The following is a 13,822-nucleotide window of genomic DNA, read 5'->3' as shown; positions in this document are numbered from 1 at the left end:
GTTTATAATAATTAAAATACAATTACAAATTTCTTTTGGAGGTTTGAGTAGACAAACCTTGAGGTTCAGATGTCACAACAGTCTCCTTTTTCTGACGGAAAAGCTTCCAACGAGGAACTGGTGGTGGTTCCGGCGGTGCTACCAGAGGACAGGACCTAGTTCTAGTAATCAGGACAGGATGGCTATATACGTGGGAAAGCCCATATTGCCTCAGCTTCTCTGAAGAATCAGCCTACGAAACATGGAAGGATACTCTCACTGGGGTCAGCTCTCATTTCTCATTTTATCTCTCTCTTGAAAAAAGAACAGTATGCACGCAAAAGCATCTAACAGCTTGGATAACAAATGAAACAAAAATCATTCACCTGACAAGGCTATCCAAACCCATTCTAATTAGGATTTGATATTCAGCAGAAAAAGTATAATTGAATACTTGGAAGTGTTTACATAGATTTTACTTTTCATAATAGATTCATCACTTCTTTCAACTTATTTATGTAACCATATTCTTTTATGTGCTTCAGAAACACATATAAGAGAAGCAGAATGAAAATGTAAGAAAGTAACAGTGACAACATTTTGTTTAAAAAAAAACATTTAAAAATACTTTTACTCAGGAAAAAGTCCTTACTTCATGCTGAATTTATAAAGCGGTAGAATTCTCAAAGCAACTGGTCTTTTAGATAACTTGTGAAATCTCCGTAATGTAGTATGTCTTTGAACCAATACATCATTAAAGTTAAGATTTTTATCTGTTGGCTAATTTAGAAAACACATTAAAGGCACTACGGTTGACCTATATACCAAAGCCCTTAGCAATAGACTTAAGAGCAATTTTAGATGTGGACATTGAGTGGTGCTCTTCCCATTAAAATAATAATACTCCAGTACTCAACATTTTTCACTATTGAAAGTTCTGTTACAAGATTTGTGCATCCTTTTTATTTTAAAAATACATCTTCTTTTGCTTGCTAAATAAATCACCCATAACTTATTTCTTTAACTTGTTCATCGGCAAGTCTCTGATTGCTCCTGCTCATTGTAAAATGTTCCTGAGGTTCTATGATTACAAACTGCAAAGAATGTAGTTGTGGTTATTTAAAGGGAGACGATCAAATTAAACACATTAAGGTACACAAACAATATATCAGCTTCATTTGATAACACCTCTGAATTTATAAAGATATATTACAGGAGTGGTGACTGGGTACACACATATTCAAACAACTTAAAAATGCAAGTCAAACCTCTGAGATTATAAAGGATTTTGAAGATGATCAACTAGGTGCCATAAAGGAGAACTTGTCATCTGCTGAGTAGGAAACAGACTTGAATGACTCAACTATTGATTTTTTTTCATTTTATTTGAGCAAACTTAAGACAATTAAATTCAAGCCACATCAATTCAAGGAAATTGATTTGTACACAGTAGAAAGTACAGCAAGAAAGGGATACTGCAAAAATTCGGGAGGGAAATTCTGGCACAACTGCAGCCAATGACAAAGTTTCCTCCAAATTTAGGCAGCAGTTCTTATCCCAAACAATGAATCCACTCTTCCAAGATTTAATTATTTATATTGATGTAGTATTTCTCAGCCCCCAAAGAAAGCTTGAATATGGGCTTTTTTAACTGAGGCCCACAAGAAATCCACTACACTTCTATATTTAATTTCTGTCAACTTCCATTTTTCTATCAGTCTTTACTAAAATGCTTTTTTAGACGTATAGATTCATCTGCCTCATCCTATTTGGTCTGCCATGCCTCTTCTTCAGTAATCTCTGTACCCTAACAGACTGAAGCCAAGTTTCAGACCCAAGGCCTTAGGTGGCAGGAAAGATATAAGCCTATGTCACCATTTCCCCTTTGCTTTTTGATGACTCGTATTGCTTGTTATTAGCAAAGAGACAGTATTGTTTGAGACCTAAAATTAATATAAATTAAAATAAAATCACAGATAACAAGCTAGTCTTCAGAACAGCAGAAAATGCACAGAACATTATTTAAAAAGAAAATAGTGCAAGAATTAGGAGCTGTAAAGCATAACACCTGCAAACCTTTTCTGGAAATTTCTTTATTTTATTAAGCCTATCAGTTTTATGAGAAGGCAGATTAAATGTTAATGTTCAAATTATGATTAATATAATTTAAATGTACAAAAATTAAACCTAATTAATAACCAACTCAAGAAAGCCTCCTTTGGCGTTATAAATAGCTTTCTGTAGAGTGTGAGTGACTAAGTGGAAATTTAAGCATTGTTTTTACCCCTGCTGCATGAAGTGCTACACCCTCTCCATCTGCTTTCACCAGTTACAACGCTAATGATAGAAATCGATATAAACATGCTATTTCTTATAGAACAACATATCAGAAAATGTATATTGGAGAAGTCATTAATTGTAGTCTGAAAAAAAAAATTAAATTCATGTTTTTCAAGTAGACCTTAAAATAATTGGTCTTTCCATTCAGAAGTATCTCATCATGATGAATTTTCTAGTCCAAATCTAGCCTCTCCCAGGAGACTTCAGCTTCTGGGATCCAGAGGAAAGTGGAATAAAACCACTCACTTTGGCAGGGCTGTGGCAGAAAAATGCATGATCAGAATACAAAAGTTCCAAAATACAAATTTAACTGATAGTCATTACCTGGTGACTGTTTCACTATGCTACTTCTATTCTTTCTGTTACAATATAGTTCCTACGAAATGAAACACCCTGATAATAAAATATGTAATGCTTTCCTGTCCTGAGAGCACAGAATCTTACCATCTGCCCTAATGAAAAAATATCCTCTTCAAACAAATGCAGCGGTATACAGACAGCGTACACGGCCATTTCTGGCTGGGTTGGCACGGAAGATTCTACAGAGAAAACATTAACATGGTTTAGAACAGAGTAAACAGTAAATTAATGTTGTTGTACCTCACCCTAAATTATTTTGCTTTCTCTGCCTTATTTTTATTATTGTTTTCTTTGTCTGACTCTCTTATTTATGCCAAAACAAGAGTGCACTGTAAAGCACTCGGAAGAGAAGCCATGGATGGAAGAACACATTGTTTTTTAATCCTTGCCTATTAGACCATCAACAGCTTTTGCATATTTCTTTTCTTTTACAGAAATGAATAGCAGAAACTACAACTTAGAAACGCAACAGGTCAGAGGTAGCTCTCACCATTGGTTTTTTCGATTTTCTTCAAATTTTAAAAATACTAGTTACTAGCATGAGGAACACAATACGCATCATCTGGGTAGATGAAGTAAAAAAGTACTGATTGGCCAGCACTAGCTAAAGGCTTCTTGCCAGTGAAAGAGAAATTTGATCTTCCAACAAAAGGGTCAAAAGCCTGGTTCTGGCCACTTCTGCCAAGAGATATGAAGATTGAGACAAGCAGTTTGAGAAACAGAGAGCTCATAAACCAGGGTTACTGCCCTCTACTTCTGTCAAAGAGATGGAAAACACGGAGATGATGATGGCTGCTTCAGAAAGCGTTAGGGGGTGACCCCATAGTTCTTATGCCACGTGCCTTATGGAAGCTTATTTTCCTGTACTTCTGCCATAGGCAAGGCATAAAAGCAGGGGCACGTTCACTTTGATACCCCTAGAAATCTGTTGCACTAGGCAACCATGCATTCATCTCATACCTGTATCTGAGAAAAAAGGCATTGTTAATTCCTGAAAGATGAAGAGAAACCAAGGCTGTCTGGCTGACAGGCAGTTCACTCAGCTGTAGGCAAATTAAAAGTCTAAAAAAATATAATTCTAGGTCTGTGGTTTGACCTAAAAGTCAGCTCAAAAAGAAGGACATCTATTTCTCTCTATTTTTCCTTTGTTGTTTAAGAAAGCATGTGAAGACAGGACTTCAGCACACAGATTGTAACACCTATTTTTTTTCAGAGTGTTTTGTCTTTGTTCCCTTCAGCTCCACCTCAAATATAGGATAATTGCTTCCTAGTTTTACCTGTGTTTAGTGAGTGTTCAACGGGAAGTTGTTCTAAAAATAGATATTTTTTGTGAAATGGAATAAAAAAATGCTGTCTGCATACAAAGAATAAAAAGGGAAAGGAAAAGGAGACAGATATCCCAGCAAGTGGCTGGAAGATACATTTATCAGACTTTAAAATGCATTTACTTAGAAGGTATGCAAGGCTTTTTTCTTAAAGCAGTAAGATATCTCTGCATTTTAAATATTCTTCCATAAATTCAACTTCTCAATTAAATATAAACTGATGGTAAATCAGAGTTACTTTCCAGTGGATTCTTAATATTTCTCACTGTAGGCTTGTGATTCCCTTGTTAACCACAGCTCTCATTTTAGCTGTGGGTTTCAACTTATTCGAAAGCAAGGCTACAATCTAGGTTTGATCTTAGTCGCTACTGAAAAATCTGATCTGTTACAAATACAGCACTAGTAGTAGTGATTTTACAGAACATTACAGAACAGTATGTGCCACAAGGCACACCGATCTCATTCCGTGTGAGAAGTATTTTTCAAATAAAAGTATTTAATGGAATATCAGGTGGAATATAAAGCTGTCATACTCAGTCCAGATGGATTGCGAAATAAAACTTCTGCAGGGCAGACAATAAACAGTAATGAACAATTTATTAGAGCATGGAAATGATTAACTAGGCACACTATATTCACTTAAACAATACTATTACAATCCTAGAAAGATTTTGAACATTATACCAGTACCTTTTAACAATATTATTTGATTTTTTTTTCACTGTACAAAAGATGAGGAGGATATATGCAAATTATTTGCCACCAACTGTACTGTTGATTAGTGTGAATTTAGCATCTGGGGAAACTAGTTAAAACCAATAGCCTTGATAAAACTGTACGATTAGATGAAAAATGTTATGACATACGGTACAACAAAACAGCTAGATGCAGTAAAGTCAATTATTTATGTCCATCAGTGTGGATTTAAGAATTCTGCAGTGCTTTGTTAAAGATTTCTGAATCCTTGTAGCTGCTTATGTTTCACACTTACAGCTTTGCTTACAGAGAACAAACCTGAACAAACATTTCAGTCCCTGGGAAAAGGGAAAGTATCGTTTGAATTGATCATGTAATATCTATATTTAGCCACTTAAAAAGAAAGGCCAAGAATGAAAATTGTTGGGTTTAATAGTTCTTAACTGTTTTTATTAAAAAAAAATCATAGGTTTTGAAGACTCGCAAAGAATTTTCTCACTATATCTTAATGTATCTCTTAAATATTTATTTGTCAAACAAGAGCTGATGATGAGTTTTAACTTTCCAAAACACTTCAGTTTGCTTTCAGTAGCCGTCTTGTCAGGCCTGCATCTCATGTTAACCTCTGCTGTTGTGTTAGGTATGGATTAGCTTTGCCTATTGGGAGGTATTTTTTTAGTCTTCAGAAAAATTACAATTGTGCTTTTCCAAATTTACATAAATATTGCAGAATAATAATATGCATTTGAAAAACCAGAGCAAAATATTAGGCTCTGGTCCCTACTTGTAAGTGAAAACTCTTTTGAATAGGCAGAAGGAAAATGGAAAGTGCTTTACAGTTAGGTGTTACGTATCTCATTGACTCTGATGGTTAACGTTACAGATCTACTTGTATGACTTCAGAAATTTTTGAACATAATAATAATAATAACCTCCCAACACTTCTGTGACATAGAAAATACTATTATTTCTAATTACGAAACTGGTATCAAGGCATAATGAGACTTAACAAAAATAAATGCCTGGTTTGTAGAACAAACTCCCGAATTCCTGGCTAGTGCCCTCTCCAGTAGAATAGTATTCCCTTTCCAGCATTTCAGAAATTATTAGGAAAATCATTAGTCTAGAAACATAAATAGAAAGTGGAGTGGTGGCTTTTTATAGAAACAAGTAGCTCATATCACATCATGTCGTGTCGTGTCATATCATATCATATCATCACAAAAACTCTTTATGGAATGAATGGACTCCCTAGGTATGAAAGGAGAAATAGCTACTAGAAAAAAAGGCCAATGAGTGGAAAAGTGCAGACTGCGTGCTAAAAAAGGCCCGAATGAACATACGAATTGTTTACAAAAGCTTCCTGAGGATTGGCTGGCTGATAAGGCACTGGACCCAAGAGCTGGTTGCTCTCAGTAAGAGCCCTGACTGATCAGGTGAAGGGCTTATTATTCTGCTGGATCCACACAGTAGGATGAATAGAGAACAGGTTCAATGCTTCAAGGATCCTGCAGCTATTTCTGTATTTGGGGGGTGCAGCAGGCATTGATCTGAGTGCACAAGTGATTCAGAACTGTATTTATATATTTGCAATGGGTCTGGCTGAGATGGACCTAACTTTCTTCAGAGCAGCCCATATAGTGCTATGTTTTAGATATGTGACGAAAAGCATGTTGATAACACACCAAGGTGTCAGATATTGCTGAGCTGAGCTCACGTAGCATTAAATCCCTCTGTTTCTCACTCTGCTGCCCCAGCAAGATTCTCTGCCCTATCCCACTGGTGTGGAGAGAGCAAGCAACCAGACAGCATCAATCCACCACTACATTGTAACTCACACAAAATCAAAAGCCTGTAAGAGAAGTTTCCAAATACTTCGCAGTAACTGGTATGTCAATGCGTATGAAACTAAACAAGGTAATGAATACACAACACAATGAATACAAAAGGTTTTGCCATTTTAGAAGTAAAATATAAATGATATCAAGCGCAGTTAAATTCCTCTTTAGAAATAATTCATATTTACCACAGAAAGAAGAACAATTCCCTCACACTCAACAGGTAGAGTGAAAACTTGCAGTAGGAAAATAAGCACTTTTATGGTGCAGGAAATGAAATAGTATTCAAGACACTTACATTAAAAAAAAAAAAAAAAAGAAAACAGAAGAAAAAGCTGTTGCAGTAAGTAAAATCATTGTTACAAAATTCCCAAGAACAATTCAGAAACTTTTTACAACTACTGCCTCTGGAGTCTTAATTTGAACCTAGCCCTAGTTTCAGATCTTACTTTATGCACAACAATGACTCCACTGTCCTGGGCCACTGTCTGCAGATCATCTGTCTCAAAAAGTATGCACGCTTTCTCTTGTGGCTACAATCTCACAACAAAAATGCATTTTCATTCAGTATTGTTTCAAATTGCAATTACCCTTTTTTTTTTTCCTTCCTTTCAGTGTAATAATCTTAAATTTGCTCCATACCTTAGAGCCTCCGACTTTCCAACCTCCACATTTACGGCTATTCATATTCTTATCAAGTTTATTAGTGAGATATGTACCCCTTACTGTTTTTCAGAACTCTTTTCTGGTTCAGACTTAGGATACCAGTTCTCTGACCGTTGCATTTGAGCCCTGAACTAATAATCTTTCTAAATAACCTCTTCACAGGCCACTAACTGACTTTCAGAGAACAGCATAAACTGTGCTTCAAATGGCAGAAAAAGATCAAGATGTCATGTAGTTCTTCATATGGAAACACTGCCTGATGATTTTTAATGCCCTTTCACTCATTACGCACAATTTCTAGAATGCATCACTTTGATCCTTCTGCTTTGCCTTTGCTTTCTTTTCCGCAAAATGTGCTTGAGTATTAATCATGTCCCTTATATTCATGTGAAATGCCTCATTTTCTATTCCACAACTACTACCACTAAAGCAAACCACGTTCCTGCAACACATTTTAAAATTTACTGCTGTTTAACTCCTTTAGTAGTATACAAGGTAGGAATGCAAATTAATATATTTGCTGATGACAAACATCAATATTGGTTTGATATAAATTAAAATTACTTAAACCACCAATTTTAATCAGGATTTAAATCAAGAAACAGGAATCTGATTTAGATAGTGAGTTTCATTCTTGTTACACATTTTTACTTCGTAGTTATTTCCCCAAAAGAAAGATGCTCTACCTATTCTTACCTATTGATTTGCAACTAGATAATATTCCCCTTAATAAATACGTTTCCTTCTGCTTTTCATATGGAAATGCTACATGTATGCAACTATAAGCAATGACAAAAGCGAATCAGCTTAATGTACATTTATGAAGACTTTTTCTACTTTATGGTAGTAAGCACGATATTTCTTTTTGACTGATTAGTTGACCGATTTGTATTTACTTGTGGTTTATTTAAACTGTATTAAAAAAAAATAAATTCAAAGGCACAAAGCAAGAATTTATTTAATTTTTATGCTATCATGAATGTATCAATACAAAAAATAAATTAATCAAAATATATTTCTAGGATAAAGGAAAAAAATTCATTAAACAATTAAACACTGAAGGGAACTCTAATGAATATTTCTGGCCCCCTTTCCCCATTGCCCTTCAACAAAGAAGCATTCCTGGTTTTTTACAATCACAGTTTACTGAATGAAGTAGATATTGAGCTATTCTTAATATAAGTTACAAGATTTTAACAGGTTAGAATGACTTCAGTCTGTAATGCAGCCTGTAAAGAACTGCAATTTTTTAAAAAATTAGTATATTTAACCTCCCCACAATTAAGTTCAAAAACAAATAAAAGCAAAGCCCTTTGCTTCATGTATATGTCCTGTTCTTATTTTCAGCTTCAAAAGACTAGGACTTACTTGCAGTTAAGGCCTGAAGAGAACGGTGGGCTTCCGGCAATGTCTGCGAAGACTGACGTGCTAACTTGGCTTTTTCTTTTTCTCCTTCTCTGATTTTCTTCTTCCCAATTTCTTTCTGCTCTGCTTTTTCTATTAAACAAAATAAAGATTAAATATTTTTCTTTTTCAGATCATTTTTTCAGATCTTTTTCAGTCATACTTTGTAAATGCTTTAACGACATTTTAGATAAATTAAAAAAAAAAAATCAACCACAAACTATTCCAAGTCAGAAGAGTTGAGATACAATAGAGAACTAATGTAATTCAGTTGAAGAAAAATGAAAAAAGAAAATGTCTTAAGATATAAACGCAGATTTACTGAGAAGGGGCCAGGAAGGCTTCGGTCCCACCTTCCAGTTAATGCACAACTCTCATGTACTACTTTAATGTTTGGAATTCCTGAATGCCTGGCACTGTGTCAAATATCTTCTTCATGTCCTTGCTCCTGTGCATTAGTAATTTACAAAAAAATCTAACATAGATAACATTCCCAATGGACATGGAAGAAGAAAGTCTCACACAATAAGAACCTTCTTTCAAGCCTTAGAAATTTGACTATAGGAAAATACATTCCTAATGAAAAAAATCCCAAACCTTAATAGTGTATGTGAACAGAGCTTTTAGCCTCAGAATTGGAGATTACAGAGCTGCATTGTAAAATAATGTTTTCCTGATTCTTAGCCATTTCACTTACTAATAGAATTTCTAAGTCTTAGGCAGGGTTAAATTTACAAAATTTTTTGGGAATAAATTGCAGAACCTTTTTGTATGAATGACAGTGCTGTTCTCAGTAGCTGCATCCCTGTACGTGTTCATTCCAAACTCTGAAATATCTACTATTCTGCTGTGTGGGTCATAAAATGATGGCAATAATTCCTAAGAAAAGAGGATACCCCCTCAGCCAGGTGTTTTCTAATATTTTTACAACACTTTTGACACTAGGACTTAGTATTTGGTAGTCAAAGTCGGGAAGGCAGGGCTTGTTTTGAAAATCTAGGAATAAATAGAAATTTTAGTATATGTATTGTACCTTCCAAAGATATTAGAAGTGTTGTGAAGTTGCATCCATGTTTTCAAGTTAAAAACAGCAACTAATAAAACTGTCTCAAATATAAACATTGAAGAATAATATATTAGAACAAATAAGTTTCTAAACCTAAGTTTTTTCATTTAAATGTAAATAGGATTAGCACCTCTTGAAGAAAATTAATACCTATACCTAGTAGCATAAACAGAAAAGTTGCTATAAATAAAAATGCAGGTAACCATTAGAATGTACTTGTCAGAACCCTCTGCGGGTAATCACAGTTTGTAATACCCATTATGAATTGCATAATTTATTGATGGTCAGAGTAGTGTTGCCTTTGGGGAAACTGTAACCTCTCTGATTGTTATCCCTCTGCAAGGAACCAGTCTTCAGAGAAATGGCTGTGACACAGAGCAGAAAAAATCTGCCATAAAACGAAGCTGTTTTCATAAAATAAGAGACTAGTACTACTTCTAATGAGATCTATAGTTAAACCAAAACTTTCTAAAATTTAAACCATTGCAACATGTCCAGTGAAACAACAACAAACCCACAGACTTGCATGTGGCATAATAAAGACATATAAATTCTTTATTGATGCTCGGCCTACAAAGATAACACTACCTAAAATTACAGACCTTTGCCAATTTTATCAGCTTTCTCTGCTTTCTCAGGTTTATCCAACTGCTTTTTCACAGATAAAACTTTGGTCTCTTGAGGTTTTGTATCTGACTGATGAATATCAAGTTCTGAAATTTTCTTATTTGGTAACTTGAATTCTGGCACAATCTCCTTCAAAAAGCCCCAGACTTTGTCCAAGTATCCAGGCCTTTAAAAAAAACGAGCACACGTATATGTCAATGATAATGGTATATAACCATATAGAAAAGAAAGGGCGGCTTTCATTTAGACAACACTATACTACAACTCACAGTCCAACTCTTAGAAAAGCTACTGGGTTATTTTAGTAAATAAAACACACTTGCCTGATTTTGTGTTGCAGCCGATTTGTTAACAGGCAGATTATGGACAGACCCATAAAGAAAGAGATGGTGGTTAGAGAAGCACATAAACAAAGCATCCTTTCTAAACCTTTTTTGGAGATAATAGTTGCAGCAGGGAAATTTGCAGACCTTTTTGCAGCTACAGCGTATAACAACTTGATTCTTCTCAAAGGTACTTCCAAACTAGGTTTTCCTAACTGTTTCAGCACAGGTAGTTCCATGCCTCTTCCACTGATTCCACCAGCTACAACGGCTCTTTGATATGACATGACAGTTGCAGCCATACTGATTCTCCACAGAAACTCAGTGATTCCAGAAATAATCTAAAACTGAATGAATCGTTCAGAGCCATGAATAAGCTTCATGCAAGCTAACTGCATGCCACCTCTCTTTTGAAAAAATAAAATAAAATAAAGCAATTGATTGTACAATGAGCTAAAGCCATCTGATACTACTATTGCAAAGACTACCTTGACCTTAGCAAGGCTTTTGACACTGTCTCCCATAACATCCTCATTAGGAAGCTGAGGAAGTATGGGCTAGATGAGGTGACAGTGAGGTGGATCGAGAGCTGGCTGAGCGACAGAACTCAGAGGGTTGTGATCAGCGGCACAGAGTCCAGTTGGAGGCCTGTAACGAGTGGTGTCCCTCAGGGGTCAATACTCGGACCAATTTTGTTCAATATATTCATTAATGACCTAGATGAGGGGACAGAGTGTATCCTCAGCAAGTTTGCTGATGATACCAAGATGAGAGGGGCGGCCGACACTCCAGAGGGCCGTGCTGCCATCCAGCGTGACCTGGACAGGCTGGAGAGCTGGGCAGAGAAGAACCTAATGAGGTTCAACAAAAGCAAGTGTAAGGTCCTGCACCTGGGAAGGAAGAATGCTAAGCACCAGTACAGGTTAGGGGCGGACATGCTGGGAAGCAGCTCTGAGGAGAAGGACCTGGGGGTCCTGGTAGACAGCAAATTATCCATGAGCCAGCAGTGTGTCCTTGTCGCCAAGAAGGCCAATGGCATCCTGGGCTGCATAGGGAAGACTGTGGCCAGTAGGTCGAGGGAGGTCATTCTCCCCCTCTACTCTGCACTGGTGAGGCCACAACTGGAGTATTGTGTCCAGTTTTGGGCTCCCCAGTTCAAGAGGGACAGGGAACTACTGGAGCGAGTCCAGCGTAGGGCAACCAAGATGATTATGGGACTGGAGCACCTCCCTTATGAGGAAAGGCTGAAAGAGCTGAGACTCTTTAGCCTGGAGAAGAGAAGGTTGAGGGGGGACCTGATTAATGTTTACAAGTATCTAAAGGGTGGGTTTAAGAAGGACGGAGCCAGGCTCTTTTCAATGGTTCCCAGTGACAGGACAAGGGGCAATGGGCACAAGCTAGAGCATAGGAAGTTCCGTTCAAATACACGGAAAAACTTCTTTACGGTGAGGGTGACAGAGCACTGGAACAGGCTGCCCAGGGAGGTTGTGGAGTCCCCTTCTCTGGAGATTTTCAAGACCCGCCTGGATGCAGCCCTGAGGGATGTGCTTTAGGCAATCCTGCTCTAGCAGGGGAGTTGGACTAGATCATCTCTAGAGGTCCCTTCCAACTCTGAAGATTCCGTGATTCTGTGATTCCGTGACTCTGTGGTATTCACATTTTCTTATTCCAGAATGTAATATGTTTGCAGTGAGTGCCAGAGTCATGAATGCTGTTTTTGCTGTTGCCATTGTAAAACTAACTACATAAAGAAAAAAATTTTAGGTTACATAGATTTCTAAGTCCATGGGCTAGATACACACTGCTGTAAGACACAAATGTATCAAAAACCTAAAGTGCAAGCATAGCTTGGGATATAAAAATTGCTGAAATAAGGGCTAAAATAGCCTTTAACTGAACTTATTTAATATTGAAATACTGTTACAAATAAACAATTAGATCTAAATAAATTATTTATAAACCAAGACTATTTGTTATCTATGTATTCGTTAAAAAGTATACATCAAAAGGCAAAAATTAAAAAAAAATTTCTAAATATTTAGTGCCTGCATTCTGGTCATTCTTTCACTAAAAAGATTGTCAAGATGGAAAATTAGAATGTCTGTTCTTCAAAACCACAAAATGGACTTAAAGGAAATGGACACAAAATGGACAAAACCACAAAACGGACACAAAGGAAACAAGAAAAATAGGTTGGAAATAAATGTATATCAACTGTTCCAATTTAAAAGGTGATAACACCATACTAGCTGAAGTTCATTACTTCCAAATTCATGATGTATAATTTCTATAGTACATTGAGATATAAAGTTACTATTATTATTAGCAGACATTTTGTATCTGTATAATAGATGAAACATAGGTTTCTCTAACCCTGTTTTCACCATGGTGTTTAATATTAGTTAAAAATAAACTAATTTTATAAAGAATAGTCATCAGCTTAACATGATAAATAGCTTTACAAGCTAAAAAGAAAAACATAATAAAGCTGCATTCCTTGAAGGCACATTTCTCAAGTGCCAGAAGTAAAAATCGTACACTTCTCAAAATTGATGCTGAAAGACTTCTAGGGCTCAGCTTTATTTTTGATAATGCCTTATAGAATTAAATATTAAGCAACTAATATGTAAATTATTTAATAGAAGAACTTACTGAAGAGGAATAACTTCCGGTATCCATCCAGTCAGTGCATGTAGAACTGTAAATTCCTCCAGCTCTCTTTTTCCAGTTTCATGTATACTGTAAGACAAAATCAGACATTATACAGAATTATAACATGTTCAACTCTCAGTAAAGTCTGTAGTCTACATTGCTTTCTGTAGGAGCAAGACCATACACAAACAGAATGGCATGCTGAAAAACAAGTCGGTTTTGCAATTTTAGGAGTTTTCCAACCCACTGCTGACTACTAGAATACAAAGTCAAATTTGCTTTTACACCTTTGCATCAGGCCTACTATTTTAGTGTTCCCTCCATAGTTTCAACATTGTTAGCAAGCATACTATGTATGCTTGCACATAGTAAAGCCTCTTATTGCAGGGTTGGAGGTGTGGGTTTGAAATCCCTCTCGCTGTAAGAGGGACATGAATATAGAACTTCCATTTCCTGAGCAGCTGCTCTAACTCCCAGGTTATTATGCAAAAGTTGGGTGTATTTCCAGTGTACCACACTCTGCTCTTTCAAACTGATACAGTCTCC

The 13,822-nt window shown here is 36.2% G+C and overlaps 1 protein-coding gene across 1 annotated transcript in view; it reads right to left on the bottom strand.

Annotated features, from left to right (window-relative positions):
• ADGB (androglobin) overlaps nucleotides 1-13,822 on the bottom strand; it is a 117,608-nt gene that overhangs the window by 73,049 nt on the left and 30,737 nt on the right. The window contains exons 7-11 of the mRNA XM_063329255.1: nucleotides 13,277-13,363; nucleotides 10,277-10,467; nucleotides 8,573-8,701; nucleotides 2,764-2,858; nucleotides 58-232 (exon numbers count right to left, since the gene is read on the bottom strand). Coding sequence (XP_063185325.1) covers nucleotides 58-232; nucleotides 2,764-2,858; nucleotides 8,573-8,701; nucleotides 10,277-10,467; nucleotides 13,277-13,363 — 677 coding nt within the window. The remainder of the gene's footprint in view (nucleotides 1-57; nucleotides 233-2,763; nucleotides 2,859-8,572; nucleotides 8,702-10,276; nucleotides 10,468-13,276; nucleotides 13,364-13,822) is intronic.

This window comes from Chroicocephalus ridibundus, chromosome 3, assembly GCF_963924245.1.
Source record: "Chroicocephalus ridibundus chromosome 3, bChrRid1.1, whole genome shotgun sequence".
NCBI lineage: Eukaryota > Metazoa > Chordata > Aves > Charadriiformes > Laridae > Chroicocephalus > Chroicocephalus ridibundus.
The sequence above is the reverse complement of the archived record's forward strand: the minus strand, read 5'-3'. Positions and strand labels throughout refer to the sequence as shown.